Source organism: Borostomias antarcticus (genome assembly GCF_949987555.1).
Source record: "Borostomias antarcticus genome assembly, chromosome: 15".
Classification (NCBI taxonomy): Eukaryota; Metazoa; Chordata; class Actinopteri; order Stomiiformes; family Stomiidae; genus Borostomias; species Borostomias antarcticus.
The window spans coordinates 16,834,090-16,856,589 of NC_140248.1; the positions used below are offsets into that span (position 1 = coordinate 16,834,090).

Consider the following 22,500-nt stretch of genomic DNA (forward strand, 5'->3'; position numbering starts at 1 on the left):
ATCACACCTCGTAGGGTATGATCACGCTGGTGCTGGACTGCATCGACCGGCTCAACGTCTACAACACGGCGGCCCACTTCTCCGAGTTCGCAGGGGAGGAAGCAGCCGAGTCCTGGAAGGAGATAGTCAACCTGCTCTATGAGCTGCTAGGTACGACGGACTTCCTATCTCTCCCTCCGGAGCCGCGCTCTGGAGTCCAGACACATCCCTGGTAGCATTGCAGGTTCGCATTCGGCTGACGTGACTTTTTACCTGACGGTTTTTGTCGTTCTCTTCTTGTGAAGCGTCTTTGATCAGAGGGAACCGCGCCAACTGTGCGCTGTTTTGTGATAACCTGGATTGGCTGGTCAGCAAACTGGACCGTCTGGAGGCATCTTCAGGTACAGTACCAACCCTTTTCTATTAAAAAAATTACAACCCTCCAAATCTACTTAGAATGCAGACACAAATGCATACATATGACTATCTGGATCTCTCTGTCCTCTTATATGCAACCTGAAAGCTTCTCTACACTGCAAATTGTTATGCACTTGCCAAGATTTAAAATCTTAGATTTGGAAATAGGAGATTCATTATCTTGTTTTAAAAGTTATTTACTAGTTTCTATCTTATTTCTAGACTCTAAACAGCTTATTTTAAGTTTTCAGGTGAGAACTGGCAGCAGAGCTATAGTGGTGTAGTTGATGGAGACAATTAAAGGACGTCATGTCAACCCTGGTCGTTGTCCTGTTCCCTATAGAATTATCCAACCCTCTCTGTGTGTGTGTGTGTGTGTGTGTGTGTGTGTGTGTGTGTGTGTGTGTGTGTGTGTGTGTGTATGTGTGTGTGTCCTACTACAGGCATCCTGGAAGTGCTCTACTGTGTGCTCATTGAAAGTCCTGAGGTCCTGAACATCATCCAGGAGAACCACATCAAGTCTATCATCTCTCTACTGGACAAGCATGGACGAAATCACAAGGTCTGTGGCTCTTTGGCCTCTGGGATGTTGAGCAGGTTAATATGAGTTCGTTTCAACCCCTGAACACAGTTGTTTCCACTATGCCTTCTCTCTGCCCTGCCCTCCTCCAGGTGCTCGATGTCCTGTGCTCTCTGTGTGTGTGCAACGGAGTGGCTGTGAGATCCAATCAGAATCTCATCACGGAGAATCTGCTTCCAGGTCGTGACCTCCTGCTGCAGACCAACATTATCAACTATGTCACGAGGTAAGACATCTGTAACCAGAAACCTCCCATGAGTAACATTAGTAATGGCTTCAGCTTAGCCAACATACAGCCTTTTAGATTGATTCTCACACATCGCTCTCTTTCCCTCCGGTCAGCATGAGGCCCAACATCTTCCTGGGAACCTGTGAGGGATCCACCCAGTATAAGAAGTGGTATTTCGAGGTGATGGTGGACCACGTGGAGCCCTTTCTGACGTCCCAGGTGTTCCACCTGCGTGTGGGCTGGGCCCTGACCGAGGGCTACAGCCCCTACCCCGGGGGCGGGGAGGGCTGGGGGGCCAACGGCGTGGGCGATGACCTCTACTCCTACGGCTTCGACGGACTCCACCTGTGGTCAGGTATTCAGAGCAGGGTCGAGCCCGGGGGGTCTTGTTAGCACCCGACCGGCGGTCACTAACCCCCACCCCCCCACCCCACCCGCGTTTGTATCCGCAGGGCGTGTCCCGCGCCACGTCGCCTCACCAAATCAGCACATTCTGGCAGCGGAGGATGTGGTCAGCTGTTGTCTGGATCTGAGCGTGCCCAGTATCTCCTTCCGTATCAACGGGCACCCGGTGCAGGGCATGTTTGAGAACTTCAACCTGGATGGCCTGTTCTTCCCTGTGGTCAGCTTTTCTGCAGGAGTGAGGTAAGCGGCACCTCCGAGCCCTTTTCCGTTAGCTAGATGCAGCTGGGTTGAATGTACTGTAAGAGAAGCAGGAACCTTGACCTCTTGACCGATGTACGTGTTTTTCTGCTCTCGACCCACCAGGCTTCGCTTCCTCCTCGGAGGCCGCCATGGAGATTTTAAGTTCCTCCCGCCCCCGGGCTACGCCCCCTGCTACGAAGCCGTGCTGCCCAAGGACCGCCTGCGCATCGAGCCCATCAAGGAGTACAAGCACGACTTCAACGGAGTCCGGAACCTTCTGGGGCCGACGCAGTCCCTCTCCCACACGGCCTTCACCCCCTGTCCGGTGGACACCGTGCAGGTAGAGACCTCGGTCTGACTATCCCTGGGTTTATGTGACACACCTCAGTCCCTCCTCTGTCCGACTCCCGGCTCTGACCACCGCTGCCCTTCCAGATCGTGCTTCCCCCTCACCTGGAGCGCATCCGAGAGAAGCTGGCGGAGAACAGCCACGAGCTCTGGGCCGTCACGCGTATCGAGCAGGGGTGGACCTTCGCGTCAGTGAGTGCTTTTGACGGGGCTTTAATCAATAGACGTGGCCAAGGGGGGGACCATATCTCCATATTCTTATCTCCCTCAAAAAAAACAACTCTGTCCTTTCCCCTCTATATCTGTTCTCAAGTTCCGAGATGACAACAAGAAGCTCCACCCGTGCCTGGTGGACTTCAGCAGCCTGCCGGAGCCGGAGAAGAACTACAACCTGGCCATGTCAGGAGAGACGCTGAAGTGAGCCCCGTACCCGTCTTTAGACGTGACGGTAAACAGCCTGGAGCGCTCGGCCCCTGGGTGTTTATTTTCTGTCTTTTTGTGTTTTGTTCCCAGGACTCTGCTGGCGCTGGGCTGCCACGTGGGAATGGGGGATGAGAAAGCTGAGGAAAACCTGAAGAGGATCAAGCTACCCAAGACGTGAGTCGTACGGCGGCTGTAGCTCAGTTGGTAGAGCAGGTCGTCCAAAGATCGAAGGGTCAGTGGTTCGAATCCCAGCTCCGATTGTCCACATGTCGAAGTGTCCTTGAACAAGACACCTAACCCCAAATTGCTCCCAATGAGCAGGTTAGCACCTTGCATGGCAGCTAGATCGCCATTGGTGTGTGAATGTGTGTGTGAATGGGTGAATGAGAGGCCATTGTAAAGCGCTTTGAGTGCCGCTAAGGTGGAAAAAGAGCTATATAAGTGCAGTCCATTTACCTCAGCACTGGCCTGTTCTGTATAGCTGCATAATACAGTAGTTGATGACTCAGCATAGTGGCCATAGTGGCGTCCTCCCCCTCACCAGTCTGATCATGAGGAGACCTTCTGTTCCACCAGGTATGTGATGAGCAGCAGCTACAAACCTGCCCCTCTGGACCTCAGCCACGTCAAGCTGACGCCCAATCAGAACACCCTTGTGGAGAGACTGGCAGAGAACGGACACAACGTGTGGGCCCGAGACCGGGTCCGCCAGGGCTGGACCTACAGCATCGTCCAGGTGTGTGTATATACAGTACGGTCTATCCTTCAATCACACAGGACAGAGACGACAACGGCAACCATGTGAGGATAGTCATCTCAAACTAATATGGAGGAATATCAATGGTGTGTGTGTTTTCTCTGCTTGGATTTAATGTGCAGTACAGTTCCCGCCTTCAGGTGGGAACAAGCTCACCTAAAGTGTTGCCTTCTAGGTTGATTTCAAGGTCAAAATGAGTCATTTCTGATAGGATGACTGTGTCACTATAGAACATTTTCTTGAGTGAATATTTATATAACATTAAATGATTCAGTGGTTTAATTATTCGTGCAGAATCACCTTGCAGGACTTCACTACTGTCTGGTAGCCTATTACGTCTAAGTTAACAGACCATGACTTTAACAGTGCTTGTTTGAACAAGCCTTTTACTGTCATCCGTTTGTTCATACCAACTTCGTATTCAGGACATCATGAACAAGCGCAACCCTCGTCTGGTCCCGTACAACCTGCTGGATGAGAAGACCAAGAAGACCAACAGGGACACTGTGTGTGCAGCTGTCCGCACTCTCATTGGCTACGGTTACAATATCGAGCCCCCCGACCAGGAGAGCAGTGAGTTTGTCTGACTTCCTGTTTGCTAGCGTCACATATGACTATCTGGATCTCTCTGTCCTCTTATATGACTATTTGGATCTCTCTGTCCTCTTATATGACTATCTGGATCTCTCTGTCCTCTTATATGACTATCTGGATCTCTCTGTCCTCTTATATGCAACCTGAAAGCTTCTCTACACTGCAAATCGTTCTGCGCTTGCTTAGATTTAAAATGTTAGATTTGGAAATATGAGATTAATTATCTTGTTTTAAAAGTTATTTACTAGTTTCCATCTTATTTCTAGACTCTAACCAGCTTATTTTAAGATTTCTTATCAAGTAAAATTATCTTGCTGCATGGACAGATAATTTCACTGGTATTAAGTAATTTCTCCTCAATCAGTATTTATTTATTGTATTTTAACAGTTTTTTTGCTGTGTATAAAGTCCTCCTCTAACCTGTCACCTGTATGTGTGTGCGTGTATGTGTGTGTGTGTGTGCGTGTGCGTGCGTGTGTGTGCGTGTGTAGGTGGGCACGGGGAAGGCAGCTCCCGAGGAGACAAGATTCGGGTGTTCCGGGCGGAGAAGTCGTACGCCGTGACCCAGGGGAAGTGGTACTTTGAGTTCGAGGCCGTGACGGTGGGGGAGATGAGAGTGGGCTGGGCCAGACCTAACGTCCGCGCCGACACCGAGCTGGGAGGAGACGAGCTGGCCTACGTCTTCAACGGCTTCAAGGTACGACAGACGCTCCTCGAGTGTGTTTTTTCCTACTTTCTTGGCTTTGTCTTGTCTTTGGGAAATATGTTCTATTCGCCTGACTCTCTTTTCCCAGGCTCAACGGTGGCACGTGGGTAACGAGCCGTTCGGTCGCCAGTGGCAGTCAGGTGACGTGGTGGGCTGCATGATCGACCTGCCGGAGCAGAACATCATGTTCACCCTCAACGGCGAGATGCTGATCAGCGACTCGGGCTCGGAGATGGCCTTCAAGGACATCGAGATAGGAGACGGTGAGTGAGAGAAGATGGCACCTATAGGGCGAGACGTCTCCTCCCTAGAATCGACAAACTTAGGTAATCATATGCACATCTTAATTGGTGCTGGGCTGACTTCAAACTGTGAATAAATTATGATAGAACCCGCACTCTGCTCCAAAAAAATCAATTTATTCCTTGTAAAAATTACATTTCGACTCTATCTGGGTCTTCGTGAGGTCACCTTGTCCTGAGACCTGAGAAAGACCCAGATAGATTTGAAACGTCATTTTTACAAGGAATAAACTGATTTTTTGGAGCAGAGTGCGGACTCTATCATCATTTATCCTCCCAGAATCGACACGTCTAGCAAACCGATATGTTTATATGCCGACGATCTGTTGGCCTGGTGGACGAGCCCTGTCTCAACCTGCTCACATTCCGGTTCCCCTCATGGAACGGCCTCGCCTCACAATCATTCATGAGGAGGAGGGGCTCAAACGGGCAGAGGCCAGACTGCCAAGCGCAGTGAGAGGAGGAGTGAGAGCAGCTCTCGGTCTGGCCAGTATTGACCAGCGTGTCCCCGCCTTCCTGCATGCCCTGACCAGCGTGTCCGTGTCCAGGCTTCCTCCCTGTGTGCAGTCTGGGCCTGTCCCAGGTGGGCAGGATCAACCTGGGCCAGAATGTCAGCAGCCTGCGCTACTTCACCATCTGCGGCCTGCAGGAGGGCTTCGAACCCTTCGCCATCAACATGAAAAGAGACATCACCATGTGGTTCAGTAAGAGCCTGCCCCAGTTCATCCCCGTGCCTGCAGACCACCCTCACATGGAGGTGAATTATATCCTGAACATCAACAGTTTAAAGATATAGCTTCCTCTGCCTGTGTCTCTCAGCGTAACTATATGTACTGTACACACCATGGCTGACTGTCCGGTCCCACCTCTCCCTTGTAGATGTCTCGTGTGGACGGGACAGTGGACAGCGCCCCCTGCCTGAAGGTGACCCACAAGACCTTCGGCTCTCAGAACGCCAACACGGACCTGCTGTTCCTGAGGCTGAGCATGCCCGTCGAGTTCCACGAGACGTTCAAGGTTCCGGCCGGGACCACCCCCCTCACCCGGACCCTCACCATCCCCGAGGACGAGGTCCTGGAGGTGGACCCCGACTCGGACTTCGAGGTGCTGAAGAAGTCCGCCACCCGCAAGGAGCAGGAGGAGAAGGAGAAGGAGCCCTCCGTGCCGAAGGATATCCCAGCCAAAGGAGGAGAGAACGAGAAAGACGCCTCCACGGAGAAGAGCAAGAAGAAAGGGTGAGCTGGAGGGGTCAGAATGGATGGTCTCAAGGCTGAATATTGGTTTTGGACACAGCTGTTCGCTGTTGCAAAGAGAGGTGGACAGAGCATGCGTGTGGTGAGCTTGTTGAGGATGCCCTAACCCTTGTCACTGTGTACCGTGTACCACAGCTTCCTGTTCAAGGCCAAGAAGGCTGCGTTCATAGGTCAGTCCCCTGTCGTTCCCACAATGCCCCGCCTGATGGAGGACGTGGTCCCAGACGACCGAGACGACGTCGACATCATCCTCAACACCACCACGGTACGGCCTCCTCAGCTGGATCTTAGTTACCCTATCCTTTTCCTACCCCCACCCTACCCCAACCCCTGCCTCTATCTGGGCCCAGGCACACTCACGCACACACAGACATACACCAGTGTTTGCCATGTCTCTCCTATGATGTTTTTAGCCTGTAATTTCATGGAATTTATTGCTCTATAAATGTTCTTAGCCGTTAGACAGGGGTCAGGGAATAATTTTTACAGCTCACTTTTCTGGCCCCTTGGGTGATACTGTTTTTTTGCTTCCCTCTGCAATATGTAGGGGTGGGACGTATGCCCACCCTCCCTTGTTCTCTGTAAAGCGCATTGTGTTGCCTCTGTGTATGAAATGCGCTATACAAATAAAGCTTTGATTGATTGATTGATTGATTGATTGATTGATTGATTGATTGATTGATTGATTGATTGATTGATTGATTGATTGATTGATTGATTGATTGATTGATTGATTGATTGATTGATTGATTGATTGATTGATTGATTGATTACTGGAACTCGTGTAACATTCCTACTGGACTTCAGATCTGACTCTTGAGACTGGTCATCATGTGAAATGATTAATGATGTTGAATCTGGGGTTAGGGCTAGTAACTTTGTGTGTATCTCTCTCTGCCTATAGTACTATTACTCGGTGCGTGTGTTTGCGGGTCAAGAGCCCAGCGGCGTGTGGGTGGGCTGGATCACCCCGGACTACCACCAGTACGACCTTCACTTTGACCTCAGCAAGGTCCGAAACGTGACGGTGACCGTGGGGGATGACAAAGGCAACATCCATGACAGGTGAGTAACACACAGAAGTACACATACTGTCCATCCAGAAACACACGTCCTCTCAGAGGGGACGTCCTCCCGTTGTCCTGACTGGGTTTGTCCCCCTGCGTGTCTCAGTATGAAACGCAGTAACTGCTACATGGTGTGGGGAGGAGAGTTCAGCAGCTCCCAGCAGACGCGCATCAGCCAGGAGGACTTTGTGATTGGCTGCCTCATAGACCTGGACACAGGTCTCATGACTTTCACAGCCAATGGGAAAGAGATCAACACTTTCTATCAGGTGAGAAGCACAAATAAATGCTGCTTTGATAGATAAATCAAGTTTGTTGACTAAACTTTTGTTGTGTTTTTCCAATATTGGCAGAATGCCATGGCAGATGTGTTGTAATGAGCTTTAGTGTAATGTATTTACAAAATGTTACATAAAAATGATTAATGTATGATAAACCTCTCAAACAGTTCTTTAAATCAGATTGTGATGTACGGTATAGTTTCACATGTCCGTTATTCCAGGTGGAGCCCAACACTAAGCTGTTCCCAGCGGTGTTCGTCCTGCCGTCCAGTCAGAACATGATACAGATCGAACTGGGCAAGCTGAAGGTAAGTCCAGACAGATGGACGCTCTCCTCCTTCCTCCCGGCCCCTACACCCCTCACTGCCCCTCCTTCCTCCAGCCCCTACACACCTCACTGCCCCTCCTTCCTCCGGCTCCTAAACCCCTCACTGCCCCTCCTTCCTCCGGCCCCTACACCCCTCACTGCCCCTCCTTCCCCCGGCCCCTACACCCCTCACTGCCCCTCCTTCCTCCGGCCCCTACACCCCTCACTGCCCCTCCTTCCCCCGGCCCCTACACCCCTCACTGCCCCTCCTTCCTCCGGCCCCTACACCCCTCACTGCCCCTCCTTCCTCCAGCCCCTACACACCTCACTGCCCCTCCTTCCTCCGGCTCCTACACCCCTCACTGCCCCTCCTTACTCCGGCCCCTACACCCCTCACTGCCCCTCCTTCCTCCGGCCCCTACACCCCTCACTGCCCCTCCTTCCTCCAGCCCCTACACCCCTCACTGCCCCTCCTTCCTCCGGCCGACTGTGGTCATGCCTTTTTTTCCTTTCTCTCCGTCCCTCTTCTCAGAACATCATGCCGCTCTCGGCGGCCATGTTCCGCAGCGAGCGCAGGAACCCAGTGCCCCAGTGCCCGCCCAGGCTGGACATCCAGATGCTGACTCCCGTGATCTGGAGCCGAATGCCCAACCACTTCCTGGCACCGGAGATGACGCGCGTGAGCGAGAGGCACGGCTGGATGGTGGAGTGCAAGGAGCCGCTCACCATGATGGCCCTGCACATCCCTGAGGAGAACAGGTACGAGCACATCTGGTCCTGCATGATACCTGGTCCTGCATAATATCTGGTTCTGCATAATACCTGGTTCTGCATAATACCTGGTTCTGCATAATACCTGGTCTTGCACGCTACCTGGTCCTGCAGAATACCTGGTCCTGCATAATACCTGGTCCTGCATAATACCTGGTTATGCATAATACCTGGTTCTGCATAATACCTAGTCCTGTATACCACCTAGTCCTGTATACTACCTAGTCCTGTATACCAACTGGTCCTGTATACCATCTAGTCCTGTATACCACCTGGTCCTGTATACCACCTGGTCCTGTATACCACCTGGTCCTGTATACCACCTGGTCCTGTATACCACCTGGTCCTGTATACCACCTAGGCCTGTATACCACCTGGTCCTGTATACCACCTGGTCCTGTATACCATCTAGTCCTGTATACCATCACCACACTAACCCTTACCCCCTCGTGACATTAACATATTCAAGCTAGGATTTTGTCTATTACTATATTAGCTGTAGTGTTGTAAAAACGTGGTCTTTGAGACAAAGATGATCCGTGGTGAAGTGGTGGACCCTCCACTCCTCCTCGTCCCCTCCAGGTGCATTGACATCCTGGAGCTGTCGGAGCGGATGGACATGCTGAAGTTCCACTACCACACTCTCAAGCTGTACGGCTCGGTGTGCGCCCTGGGGAACAACCGCGTGGCCCACGCCCTGTGCAGCCACGTGGACGAGTCCCAGCTGTTCTATGCCATCGAGAACACCTACCTGCCGGGGCCAATGAGGAGCGGCTACTACGACCTGCTGATCAGCATACACCTGGAGTCGGCCAAGAGGAACCGCCTAATGACCAACAAGGAGTTCATCGTGCCCATGACGGACGAGACGCGCAGCATCACGCTGTACTCGGAGTCCGATGCGGACAAGGCCCACGCCCTCCCCGGGGTGGGCCTCACCACCTGCCTGCGCCCCAAACTCCACTTCTCCCCCACTGGGTTCGTGGGCACCAACCTGGACATCTACACCCTCAGTCCAGTCATCCCCTTACAGGTGAGCACCCCAGGGTGGTGGTATTGGCTCTCTTGAGTTCACTGATTGACAGCCCTTTGTGAAAATAATTTCTCAAAATGGGAAAACAGCGGCACTCCTAGGACATAAAAATGCAACGGCTGAGGCTCAAATCATACTTTACTTAAGTGCTGCTGACGTGTTTCGGCCGAAGGCCTTCATCAGAGCATGACTGGTTGTGAACATACACCTCTTTTTATATTGCATGTAATCATTGGGATCATCCCCGCCCATGTGGGGAGGCACAATGTTACGTAGAAGTAGAACACATAGACATAGATTCAAAATGCGTAGAAGTGAAACATATTCACAGATGCATGGGTAACATAGGTAACAACAGTTACAGAGAACATGTCCCCCCAGGGAGATCTCATTTTGAATAGCAACAGTGAAACAAAAATAAAACAACCAAAAAGTATATGGCAGAGTATATGGCAAAGTCATGGATGACAAATGGTGCTTATCTACCAAGGGCAGCTACAAAAAGGGTTTAAATGTAAAATTGTCATTTAGACCATGTGGTTGAATAGTGTTAAATTTAGTAATCCAAAACATTTCTCTTTGGGATAATAGTTTTGGGATAATAGTTTGGGAAGATTGCCCCCTCTAGGGGCGGTAGCCTGCTCTATACCCACAAATCGTCCCTTTGTTCGTCTCTGTTCTAGATTCTGAAGTCCAAGGCCCTGAACATGCTCACTGAGGCCGTGCAAGACGGGGGCCAGGCCATGAGAGACCCTGTAGGGGGCAGCGTCGAGTTCCACTTCGTCCCAATCCTGAAGCTCATCAGCACCCTCCTGATCATGGGCGTGTTCGACGACGAGGACGTCAAGCACATCCTGAAGATGATCGAGCCCAACGTGTTCAGCGGGGAGGCGGAGCTATCGGCCGAGCAGGAGGGGGAGAGGAAGGGAGAAGAGGAGCCGAGACCAGCCATTAAAGAAGGAGGGCCGGAGGTGAAAGAGGAGGAGGAGGGAGAGGAGGGAGGAGAGACTGAGGAGGAGGAAATCGAGGATGAAGGTATGGGCGAAGAGGAAGAGGAGGAGGAAGAGGAGACGGAGGAGACGGAGCCCACTGAAGAAGAGGAGGATGAGGATGTGGAGAGGGTGGATGGAGAGAAGGGTGGAAAGGAGACGGAGAAAGAGAGCAAGGCTGTAGAGATGGAGGGAGAGGCCAAAGAGTGGGGCCTGGAAGAGGGACTTCTCCAGATGAAGCTGCCAGAGTCTGTCAAGCTGCAGGTGTGTGTGCGTGCGCGCATGTGTGTGAGTGCGGTTCTGTGTGCTATGGGCACTTTTGTCAGTTACAAAATGTCACCGCCACTGCAGGTTTGGTCCTGATTGTCTGCAATCCTCAAAATGTGCTGGAGTGCAAAATATATATATATTTTTTTTTTCTTTCCTGTTTTCCTTTTTTTCATATTATGAAAATTGAAGTTGTATAGAACCCACTCAATATAACAGTTTTAGGATCAATTTATAGTTTAATGCATAGCACATCATTTGAAAGCTTACAATTTACACTTTCATAATCTGTAAAAACCTGAAAAATGACCTTGGTAGACATCAGAACCAAACCTCCAGGGTCACAAACACTAATGCTTCTAAATGTTCTGCGTCAGGGTTGTGCTCATCCCTAAATAGCTCTTCTCCCCGTTCCCCAGATGTGCGTCAGGGATTTGCTCATCCTAAATAGCTCTTCTCCCCGTTCCCCAGATGTGCGTCAGGGATGTGCTCATCCTAAATAGCTCTTCTCCCCGTTCCCCAGATGTGCACTCTCCTGCAGTATTTCTGTGACTGCGAGCTGCGCCACCGAGTGGAGGCCATCATCGCCTTCTCAGACCAGTTCGTCACGCAGGTGCAGGCTGACCAGAGGCATCGCTACAACGAGCTGATGTTGGCGTTCACCATGAGCGCCGCCGAGACCGCCCGCAAAACCCGGGAGTTCCGCTCCCCTCCACAGGAACAGGTGACCCCTTAAAGCAATACATCGCAATATTTGGACCTTTACAAACATGTCTGGTGCTAATTCTCCAATTAGATTTACTAAAAGTAAGCTGAATCATCCAAACAGTCTACTCAGAAAGATAATACATTGACATTTATTACCTTTTAAATCTCGCGCCCCCGGGACGCAGCATTCATGCATGGGCTTAAACAACACAGTAGCTAACTATTCCGGCGTCTATGGATATCATGCGTTTTTTAGCTCAATGATATCATGGCGGAGGTGGGAAAACCGAATCAAAACATCACGGAGGAAGACAGAAAAAGAAAAAGACAATCTGATAACGTTAGGACAGTACGACAGTGCACTTACTCGCAGAGCCTGTGGGGGCGCAGTTCTGCTTACTTTTGTGTTTGGAGATCTATTTACAAGCCTTTTCATTTAATTTCATTTTCATTTCAAACCTAGCAACAAACATATACAAAAGCAGCAAACAAACACACAGGAGGGAATATAAAACTAACTAAAACGCTAATGCAGATAAACTCAATGCTAAAATAATAAAATGTTAAAAAGACTAGAACAACTGTGCTAAGTGGACAACAAGTGACAACACAACGAAATCAGATAAAACAGTTACAACTCACGTCACAGAAAACAGAAATGAAACTTTTAAATTCATCAATTGACGGGAGAACCTCTATCTTTAGTGAAGACTAAATGTCATTCCAAGTCCTCTGAGCTGCGCACAAGAACACCGCCGAGCCCTGTGTCAGCTTGAGGGACGTTCAAAACAATCCAGCCACTGGATCGGGCTTGAAGAGTTGGAAGGTTCCTGTCCAGCAGAGTAGTGATATAAGGGGGCAGCCCGCCGGTCACCGCCTTAAAAATGTACAAGTACCAGTGATGAGTCACGTTGAGCTGCCAGGGATAGCCAACCTACCTTACTATCAAGCTGAATATGATACTGACCAAACTATCCATGCCATGTAAATGTAGCTGTGATTGTCCTTCAAATAAAAATATGAACCACTTTGGAGTAAGTGTGTGTTAAGTTGATGAAATTTAGATAAGTATCAGACAACACCAAAATCACAAAGCTGGAAAAAAAAATCAGCACGGACCTCAGAGGGTTAATACCCTGTCCATGATGAAGTCTAGTAGGAATAAGACGAGGATGATCCCACACTAGCAGTCCCAGTCTTGTGTGTGTTGGTGGAGGAAAAGGGCTGAGCTATGGTCGCTACCTGTCACAGTGTCTTAAGGACAAGGCCAAAAATCGACAGTAGCACTAGAAGACTTAACGTATATAGTATGAACAGACAAACGACCGTGCTGTGCTTCTGTGTGCTGTCGTGCAGGTCCACATGCTTATGAACTTCAAGAACTGTTCAGAGGACGACTGCTGCCCTGTCCCTGACGAGGTCCGCGACTCCCTGCTGGCCTTTCACAAAGACCTGCTGTCACACTGCGGTCAGTCACACACACAGATGCACGCACCCACATGCATGCACGCACACACACACACTCCGATGAGAGGTGAGGTCTCATCCCTGTTGCTCTTCCCTCTCAGGGGTGCATGTGGAGGAGGAAGAGAAGGAAGAGGAGGTGGACAACTCTCTCAAAGGAAGACTGCTCAGCCTGGTGGAGAAGGTCAGGAAGTTCCGCAGGAAGAAGGTGGAGGAGGAACCCAAGTCCGAGGATGAGGCCAAACCCAGTGAGCCTCCTGTGTGCTCCCCGTATTCCCTAGACCTAACGCCAGCAACGCGTCTCTCACACGGTTCAACCCAGTCCCGTAGTCACACCCCACCCGCTCCCCAAGTCACACTCCTATACCCAGTACCCTAGTCCCCGGTTCTGTGGTGTAACCCCGGGTCCGATTCTCTCCCAGGCACCCTCCAGGAGCTCATCTCCCACACCATGATCCTCTGGGCCCAGGAGTCTTTCATCCAGAACCCGGAGCTGGTGCGTCTGATGTTCAGCCTGCTCCACAGGCAGTATGACGGGCTGGGGGAGCTGATCCGGGCCCTGCCCAAGGCCTACACCATCAACGCCGTGTCCGTCCAGGACACCATGGACCTGCTGGAGTGTCTGGGCCAGATCCGCTCGCTGCTCATCGTCCAGATGGGCCCAGAGGAGGAGAGGCTGATGATCCAGAGCATCGGGTTAGTACACACTGGAAGGACTGGGGGGTTAGTACACACTGGTAGGACTGGGGGGTTAGTACACACTGGTAGGACTGGGGGGTTAGTACACACTAGTAGGACTGGGAGGTTAGTACACACTGTGGTAGGACTGGGGGGTTAGTACACAGTGTGGTAGGGCTGGTAGGTTAGTACACACACTGTGATAGGACTGGGGGGTTAGTACACACCGTGGTAGGACTGCGAGGTTAGTACACAGTGTGGTAGGGCTGATAGGTTAGTACACAGTGTGGTAGGACTGGAAGGTGCTCTGTATGGATATCTAATATAGATGAGACATTAACAGTCTCTCTCTCTCTCTCTCTCTCTCTCTCTCTCTCTCTCTCTCTCTCTCAGGGACATCATGAGTAACAAAGTGTTCTACCAGCACCCCAACCTGATGCGTGCCCTGGGCATGCACGAGACGGTCATGGAGGTGATGGTCAACGTACTGGGAGGCGGAGACTCCAAGGTACACAAGCACACACCTAATGGAAATATGTTAACAATGTAAATATGTAAATTGTAACATGACAGGGAGCCGGCTAGTTCCACCGGCTAACTCCCAACCTACCACGAGGCACATTCGCCGGTACCCCAGAAAAAGCTGAGACTTGCGTCCTTTCTTCTCCGTGGCCAGGCTGGTCCGTGTTATCCCGGCCAGTCCTGTCTTAGCAGGTCCTTTACAGGTTTAAAAATCAACTCTTTAAGATTCCGGTAGGAATCCAGGCAAAGGGGAACTCCAGAGCACTGTGAGTGGTCAATAGTCCTTGGGTCTTCTTGATGTTTGCCGCCTCAGTCGGCACCAGTTGACCTCGGTCGACACCAGTTGACACATCGATCCCCGTTGACACTCTGTCACTCTCATGGTACTTCTTTGATCCAGGATGCGCCTGGTGAGAGACCACACCCACTCACTGACTCTTGAAGGCACAACCCAATCTTCCACCTTCCACACTCTACCAGAGATACCGGCATTCTGTCCTGAACCAACTTATAAACAATTATATTTTACAATTATATGGCTGCCTAGTACTGCTTTGGCACTCTTGCATTGTCCTAGAGAGGAGTGAGGACATAAGGAGAGTCTGCATGTAACAAAATAATGTCAATTCTTGTCTGTCTGTCTTTCTTTAACATGGCCTTTGACCTCTAGCTTCCGTTTCTTAATGTTGTGTGTCTCTGTCTACCATGTTTGTCTCTTGTCTGTTCTGCCCCTATGTAAAGCGACCTTGGGTTTTATGAAAGGCGCTATATAAATGAAAGTTATTATTATTATTGTGACAGTCAAGGCATTACTGTAAGGTGAGCTAGACTACACTCTGCGAGGTATGAACTTGCACCTTATAGAGAACAGTGGCAACCCACTTTTGGTTTTGCTTCGTTTCGGGAAGTGAATTTCGCTACATTCACTCCACTGACGTTTCAGAAAATTATTATATAAAGAGTTTTAAACCTGGAACCAAGATGGACCATATGGGTGTGAAATCCGCTGAATGTTGTTGAATGTGAACGAGTGCACCGACACCCTTCTGAGGATGATACTGCAGACAAAAAACGACTTTTCCTAAATGTGTGTGATAAATCATGCAATGGAGAGAGGTAGTCATTGCTGCTCTCTGGTGGTCAGTAGGAAGTATTAATAACTTAAATACATTCATAACAAAAGAGAAATATAATTTGTGGATCCGCTCATAATTTGGATCCGCTAGCAACATCTAATCAGGTCCAGGGTACCTTGGGCTGAATATACTGTATGTGCCAATTGTCAGGATCAGAATGTCATAGGGTTATTTGTTTTCGAGTATGAACGTCATAGGGTTATTTGTTTTCCAGCTATGGTGCGAACAACATGCCCATCCAGCCACCCACCCTCATACATTACATACATACCCACCCACATACAGACAGCAGTGAACACCCTACTGGCACACCTTGCGGTGGCGCAAATGACTAATAATAATAATAATGGATTTGATTTATAAAGCGTATTTCTAAAACCCAATGTGCTGTACAGTGTAAAGGACAAAATATCTTCAAAAAAACAAACATCAGAATCCATTGAATAGTTAAATTAAAAAATCTAAATTGAATTAATCAAAGACAAAAGTTAAAAAGTCAGTAGTTGAAATTAAAAAGTCATTCAGAGTTGAGACAGGCAACTAGTCAGTCCAGTGACCCAGTGTGCTGTCGGTTCTACTCTGCAGGAGATCAGATTCCCTCGCATGGTGACCAACTGCTGTCGGTTCCTGTGCTACTTCTGTCGGATCAGCCGGCAGAATCAGCGCTCCATGTTCGACCATCTCAGCTACCTGCTTCAGAACAGCGGCATTGGCCTGGGTGAGTAACAACCACCTGACTTGAGCTCTAGTGTTTCACCACACAAAAGAAGTTGATGACGGAAGTTGAAGGTGCCTCAACCGGGAGATCAGTACGTGTCCGTGTTAAGACTAAACATCTCAGCGATGTCTCCTCAGGAGTGCGAGGCTCCACCCCTCTCGATGTGGCTGCGGCCTCCTGTATTGACAACAACGAGCTGGCTCTGGCTCTGCAGGAGCAGGACCTGGAGAAGGTAGAACACACCCGAGCGGTCCTGGATCTCTCATGTTCACAGCGTTGCCCGTCGCTCGCTCACTGTCGTTCCGTCCGTCTCTCCCCAGGTGGTGAAGTACCTGGCCGGCTGTGGGCTGCAGAGCTGCCCCATGCTGATGGCCAAGGGTTACCCCGACATTGGCTGGAACCCCTGTGGAGGAGAGAAGTACCTGGACTTCCTGCGCTTTGCGGTCTTCGTCAACGGTCGGCGCCTGCTGACGATGTTTGGTTGAATATTTTGCTGCATGTGTGCTTGGTGTGTTTCTCTAGGCTGTTATATACTTTCTCATACAGCATTGGGTCAAGAAGCCAGAACAGTTCAACAGAGTTATGTGAATTTATTTCATCCAATAGGTACAACATATAAATGTGGCTCTCTGACAAGCAACCTGCACCAAGGGGCAGTCAGTTGAGAGAGAGCCCAATGCTCTCTGGAACTTGATCCAGACAGAGCTCAGCTCCCCCTCTCCTGTCCATAAATCAGGATGTAGATGAGACTCAGAGAACTAGACATACAGTAGGAGACACTGCATGGTCTCTGAAGGTCCAGACCCTCCAGGTCCCAGGCGTACTGTACGTCATAAAGTTCCCCAGGACACGGATCAGTAGGGCCGGCCCTTTCCATCCCACCCGGCTATAAAGATGACCAGATCACTTAGGCTGCCTGTCTGAACACATAGCTCTCCTGACCTCTTTGTAGCCCCAAACCCTTGTCTCACATAGTGATACATTAAACATTAAACACTGTCCTTGAGTTCAAGGTACTAAACACATTATCCAGAACTAATTTTCACCCTTACAAGGCTTACCTCTCATGACTGGATGTGGTCTGTCTCTGTCTTTCACCCTCACAAGGCTAACCCCTCATGACTGGGTGTGGTCTCTCTGTCTCCCTGTAGGAGAGAGCGTGGAGGAGAACGCCAATGTGGTGGTGCGTCTGCTCATCCGCCGGCCTGAGTGCTTCGGCCCCGCCCTGAGAGGGGAGGGGGGTAACGGCCTGCTGGCGGCCATAGAGGAGGCCATCAAGATCTCCGAGGACCCCGCCAGGGATGGCCCCACGGTCAAAAAGGACAGACGCTTCCCCATGTAAGAGCCGGGCAGATAGAGTGATGTCAGAAGTGAGGTAGAATTCCCAGAATGTTCTCTGACTCTCCGCCGGTCAGGTCTACAGGACTGTGTGGTCCTACTAATGCCTGGCTCACACTACAGGATTTTTGGATCGATTTATCCCTGATTCACCCCAATCGTAGGAGAAATCTGGTCTGGAACGTTGTACCGATGTTCAGCCCAGATTATCTTGTAATGTGAAGGGTTTACAGATCCAATCTTATACCTCCCAATCGGCTTGCAGACCCATCGGGGTGGACCCGATAATATCAAACATGTTTGATATTTAGATTATTACGTCACTACTTTACAAGCGAGAGGCAATGGTTCGCTCCCTTGGGCATGATAATATCCTGTTTGTGAAGTGTGTGAGGAGCTGTTATTTTCAAATCTTGTAGTACTTGTTTGAGATCTGCAAGAAGAACATCATGCTAAGATTCTTCTTATGTGCGTGATGCAAACCGATTTCGTTTGCAAGTTAGGATTTTAAATATCCTGTAGTGTGAGTCCGGCATTACAGAGGAGATGTTTGATCCTTTAGGGTTCTGATCCACTTTTCTCCCCGCTAGGTTTGGGGGAGAGGAGCAGCACGAGGACAACCGGGTTCACCTGGGGAACGCCATCATGTCCTTCTACTCCGCCCTGATTGACCTGCTGGGCCGCTGCGCTCCAGAGATGCACGTACGTACTCGCCGACCTCTGCCCTCTGGCGCCACCTGTCTGCTCTCTGGAGCCACCTGTCTGCTCTCTGGCGCCACCTGTCTGCTCTCTGGCGCCACCTGCCTGCTCTCTGGTGCCACCTGTCTGCTCTCTGGCGCCACCTGCCTGCTCTCTGGTGCCACCTGCCTGCTCTCTGGCGCCACCTGTCTGCTCTCTGGCGCCACCTGTCAGACGCGCACTCTGACCTTGATTGGGTGGGAATGCATGTGAAAGGCTTCCTGTAATGTATGCTGCATGTATCTGTGTTATGTGTATGAATCCATGGTATACCGACAGGCCATCCGGTAAACAGGTCCCTGGTTGTCTAGCGGTTTAGGAATCGGCGCTCTACTTTATTACAATACAGCAATCGGCAGATATCTGCCTGGCGCCCCAATATAAAATAAATGTACCCCAAATTACATTAATTCAGACACAAACATGACTAAAAAAAAACACAGTATATCAAATTACCTACCGCTACTACTGTGAATTTCACACTTGACGTATACTTGACGTATACTTGACGTATATTTGACGTCCTGTAGAATTGACGTATAATGAGGTATAATTCTGATGTGAAAGTGTAAAAGGTGTTCTCTCTTGGCTTCCACAGCTGATCCAGACAGGGAAGGGCGAGGCTTTGAGGATAAGGGCCATACTGAGGTCCCTGGTGCCCTTAGAGGACCTGGTGGGGGTCATCAGCCTGTCTGTCCAGATACCTGCCTTTGGGAAAGGTCAGCCAGAGGCCAAGCCCCCAGACTAGGCTGTCATATTGACGTGAAGACTTTCAACGATTGCTTCTCACACGTTGGCTAAAAAATGTCTCTTCTCTCCTCCAGACAACAGTATCATTGAGCCCAAGATGTCGGCCAGTTTCGTGCCGGACCACAAGGCGCCCATGGTGCTGTTCCTGGACAGAGTGTATGGCATCGACAACCAGGATTTCCTGCTCCATGTTCTCGAGGTGGGCTTCCTGCCAGACATGAGGGCGGCTGCCTCTCTGGACACGGTGAGCTTCTACTTCCACCGGACTGAAGTCCTTTACCTCACCAGCACCCAGGCTTGTGTTCTGTCAGAACTAAGGCTGTGTGTCCACTGGAGAGCGGGATGTAGCTGAACATCGCCAAGCTTACAGCTCCTTTAGAGCGCACTAGAGCTGGAGTTTAGAGCTGGCTAGGCTACTGATGTTTTACACCTACGTTAGCGATGTGTGTTGTGTTTTTGCAGATGTCAAGTTACGATAGCTAGCTAATGTTAGCAAGTGCTAACTTTCACTGTCTCTGCGGTTTTGCCAAAAACCAACCGTCCTCGTCATCAGAACAGCCTTTTACAGCCTGCGCTCTAGCCCAAAAAGTTCAACTTTTTTCAACCCCCAAAAAAGCCTAGAGCTCGTGGCGCTATAGCGCAAAAAAGCGCTTGGAACACAGCTCTTGTCTCTAGAGCGCCATAGAGCTCATAACCCATTGTAAACAACGAGAAAACAGCGACAGCTCTAAAATACAACTTGTCGGTGGACACGCGCCCTTACAGTTTGAATGAACCCTCCCCAGGCTGCATTCTGCACCACAGAGATGGCCCTCGCCCTGAACCGCTACCTCTGCTCGGCCGTGCTGCCCCTCATCACCAAGTGCGCCCCTCTGTTCGCCGGCACCGACCACCGCGCCATCATGATCGACTCCATGCTGCACACCATCTACCGCCTGTCCCGCGGACGGGCGTTCACCAAGGCCCAGAGAGACGTCATCGAGGAGTGCCTCATGTCCTTGTGCAAGTAGGTTTTGATTTACCCGTGCCGTTTCTGTTGAGTTGAGTTGCCTGTTTGGGGCTTATTGCTTGTCTTGTAATTTGTAGGTATCTACTGCCATCCATGCTTCAGCACCTGCTTAGAAGACTGGTGTTTGATGTGCCGATTCTCAATGAGTACGCCAAAATGCCGCTGAAGGTATGCCCTCACCAAAAGAGGCATGCATGTTGCCTTATAAATATATAGCCTCATCTTCCATTGGCTGACCTGATGATGTCCTTGTGTGTCCCGCAGCTTTTGACCAATCACTATGAGCGTTGTTGGAAGTACTACTGCCTGCCCAATGGCTGGGCCAACTTTGGAGTGTCCTCGGAGGAGGAGCTTCACCTCACTCGCAAGCTCTTCTGGGGCATCTTTGAGTCCCTGGCGCACAAGGTGACCCTCTCCCAGGGAAGCCTGGCTTTCTCAGATGTCAGGCCGAAGTGGCTCTGAACTCAACAAGCTCTCTCTCTCTCTCTCTCTCTCTCTGTGATTCTCCTCTCAGAGATTTGACGCTGAGATGTTCAAAATCGCCATGCCGTGCATATGCGCCATAGCAGGGGCCATACCTCCAGACTACGTTGACGCCAGCTACTCCTCTAAAACAGAGAAGAAGGCCTCGGTGGACGCAGAGGGGAACTTTGATCCCAAACCGGTGGAGACCACAAAGTGAGACCCTCATCTGGGAGATTGTGGAGGGGTGGATGTAGTGGTCTTTGAGAGAAGGCATAGACAGATAAGATAATAGGAACACTTTTTATTTATTTATTTTTAACCAGTTTAAAATATATACTCAACTGTCTATATTTTCTTCAACTGCAGCACTATCATCCCTGAGAGACTGGACGCTTTCATCAACAAGTATGCCGAGTTCACACATGACAAGTGGGCTTTTGAAAAGGTAAACGCTCTACAGTGTCTTGATCCACATCTGTCATATGCTGTATCCCTTTTAGTCATTTGAGCCTTGATTTAAAGTGAGAAAAAAATGAATGGTACATTGTTATGTCTTGGTGTGTGTGTTTGTATTTCTTTGTGTGTGTGTGTGTGTGTCCATCTGCAGATTCAGAACAACTGGACATACGGCGAGCTGTTGGACGAAAATGCAAAGACCCACCCCATGCTTAGGCCCTACAAAACATTCTCAGAGAAGGTGAGTCTTCAGCTCCTCCATCGTCCCCACCCTCTCTCATCTCTTCCTCTGACCCGACCCTTGACCTCTTCTCCGATAGGATAAAGAGATCTACCGTTGGCCAATCAAAGAGTCCATCAAGGCCATGATCGCGTGGGAGTGGACGCTGGACAAAGCGCGGGACGGAGGAGAGGAGGAGAAGACGGAGAAAAAGAAGGCGGCCAGGAAGATCTCCCAGACGGCTCAGGTAGGGGAATAAACAGATGAACCGCGAGTGAATGAAACGTGCAGAGCTGTCATCCCCCACCCGTGATGTCATCAGCATGTACAGCTGTTTATGTGCTGTACAAAGCAAAATGTTATCGGCAATGGGAAAAATTGATGATGGCTATCGCCCCCAGGTGGTGGGCTCTGGTAGATGTGTGACGGACGAACTAACCTAGCACGCATGTACATACAGGAGTCGAATGAATGAATGAATGAATGAATGAATGCATGTATGAATGAATGAATGAATGAATGAATGAATGAATGAAGAATTATTTTATTTCGATCAGTGATCATATGCAAGACACTTCAAAAAAACAAACAACAAAAAAATAAAATGTGGCTGGCGGAAAGGGTTTGGGCTGAAGCCAACTAGCTTGTAACTACCTAACCTATTATTGCATTTAACCTTACAGATTAGTCCGAAGTCTTACAAATGGAACAAAAATAAATAAACCAAAAACGTAAAAACATTTATCCCCACAATCCATTACTTCATCTTATAACACTAACAATACAATCCAGTATGCTATATATAATCTTAGCTTCCTCGAGTTTCACTTTTTTACACTCATTACAATCCAGTCTATTAATATTCTCTCCTTTGATTTCATCAGGGGATTACAGTAGTAGTTGTAATAACAACGTGTCTTTTTCAGGCGACCTATGACCCCAGCCATGGCTACAGCCCCCAGCCCATAGAGATCTCTCACATGGCTCTGTCCAGAGACCTGCAGGTACGGCACCAGTGACTGGGACGTCTGTCTGTTCTACTGTGCTCTCGTTTGATCGCGGCTCTCATCTGTCGTCGATCTGTTTTCCAGTCCATGGCCGAGCAGCTGGCGGAGAACTACCACAATACCTGGGGGCGCAAGAAGAAGATGGAGCTGCAGTCCAAAGGTCAGAGGTCATCCCCCACCAGGAGACAAACTGGGGGAAGCATGTCGACCCGGTCGCTTTGCGTCTTTGACTAAAGCTGATGAGAGACGACTCTCTGTGTGTTTCTGCCGTACGCAGGAGGAGGCACCCATCCGCTGTTGGTCCCCTACGACACCCTGACGGCCAAAGAGAAGGCGCGGGATA

General features: G+C 50.0%; 1 protein-coding gene across 1 annotated transcript in view; it reads left to right on the forward strand.

Annotated features, from left to right (window-relative positions):
- The window catches only part of LOC311318146 (ryanodine receptor 1-like), a gene marked incomplete at both ends in the record, with an annotated part of 62,724 nt that overhangs the window by 9,617 nt on the left and 30,607 nt on the right, over nucleotides 1-22,500 (forward strand). Inside the window, 45 exons of the mRNA XM_084449386.1 lie at nucleotides 15-150; nucleotides 285-380; nucleotides 840-958; nucleotides 1,069-1,202; nucleotides 1,319-1,560; nucleotides 1,658-1,850; nucleotides 1,974-2,190; nucleotides 2,286-2,390; nucleotides 2,512-2,615; nucleotides 2,712-2,795; nucleotides 3,198-3,357; nucleotides 3,804-3,951; nucleotides 4,464-4,669; nucleotides 4,767-4,941; nucleotides 5,529-5,737; nucleotides 5,860-6,215; nucleotides 6,369-6,498; nucleotides 7,138-7,298; nucleotides 7,407-7,569; nucleotides 7,803-7,889; nucleotides 8,421-8,647; nucleotides 9,242-9,692; nucleotides 10,376-10,945; nucleotides 11,472-11,672; nucleotides 13,013-13,124; nucleotides 13,225-13,368; nucleotides 13,543-13,816; nucleotides 14,192-14,306; nucleotides 16,042-16,174; nucleotides 16,312-16,406; nucleotides 16,495-16,630; nucleotides 17,326-17,512; nucleotides 18,103-18,214; nucleotides 18,849-18,969; nucleotides 19,075-19,244; nucleotides 19,786-20,006; nucleotides 20,087-20,177; nucleotides 20,274-20,414; nucleotides 20,524-20,687; nucleotides 20,841-20,919; nucleotides 21,082-21,171; nucleotides 21,251-21,397; nucleotides 22,077-22,154; nucleotides 22,242-22,317; nucleotides 22,435-22,500. The exon at nucleotides 22,435-22,500 is cut by the window's right edge and continues 58 nt beyond it. Of these exons, the coding sequence (XP_084305512.1) occupies nucleotides 15-150; nucleotides 285-380; nucleotides 840-958; nucleotides 1,069-1,202; nucleotides 1,319-1,560; nucleotides 1,658-1,850; nucleotides 1,974-2,190; nucleotides 2,286-2,390; nucleotides 2,512-2,615; nucleotides 2,712-2,795; nucleotides 3,198-3,357; nucleotides 3,804-3,951; nucleotides 4,464-4,669; nucleotides 4,767-4,941; nucleotides 5,529-5,737; nucleotides 5,860-6,215; nucleotides 6,369-6,498; nucleotides 7,138-7,298; nucleotides 7,407-7,569; nucleotides 7,803-7,889; nucleotides 8,421-8,647; nucleotides 9,242-9,692; nucleotides 10,376-10,945; nucleotides 11,472-11,672; nucleotides 13,013-13,124; nucleotides 13,225-13,368; nucleotides 13,543-13,816; nucleotides 14,192-14,306; nucleotides 16,042-16,174; nucleotides 16,312-16,406; nucleotides 16,495-16,630; nucleotides 17,326-17,512; nucleotides 18,103-18,214; nucleotides 18,849-18,969; nucleotides 19,075-19,244; nucleotides 19,786-20,006; nucleotides 20,087-20,177; nucleotides 20,274-20,414; nucleotides 20,524-20,687; nucleotides 20,841-20,919; nucleotides 21,082-21,171; nucleotides 21,251-21,397; nucleotides 22,077-22,154; nucleotides 22,242-22,317; nucleotides 22,435-22,500 (7,426 nt within the window). The remainder of the gene's footprint in view (nucleotides 1-14; nucleotides 151-284; nucleotides 381-839; nucleotides 959-1,068; nucleotides 1,203-1,318; nucleotides 1,561-1,657; nucleotides 1,851-1,973; nucleotides 2,191-2,285; nucleotides 2,391-2,511; nucleotides 2,616-2,711; nucleotides 2,796-3,197; nucleotides 3,358-3,803; nucleotides 3,952-4,463; nucleotides 4,670-4,766; nucleotides 4,942-5,528; nucleotides 5,738-5,859; nucleotides 6,216-6,368; nucleotides 6,499-7,137; nucleotides 7,299-7,406; nucleotides 7,570-7,802; nucleotides 7,890-8,420; nucleotides 8,648-9,241; nucleotides 9,693-10,375; nucleotides 10,946-11,471; nucleotides 11,673-13,012; nucleotides 13,125-13,224; nucleotides 13,369-13,542; nucleotides 13,817-14,191; nucleotides 14,307-16,041; nucleotides 16,175-16,311; nucleotides 16,407-16,494; nucleotides 16,631-17,325; nucleotides 17,513-18,102; nucleotides 18,215-18,848; nucleotides 18,970-19,074; nucleotides 19,245-19,785; nucleotides 20,007-20,086; nucleotides 20,178-20,273; nucleotides 20,415-20,523; nucleotides 20,688-20,840; nucleotides 20,920-21,081; nucleotides 21,172-21,250; nucleotides 21,398-22,076; nucleotides 22,155-22,241; nucleotides 22,318-22,434) is intronic.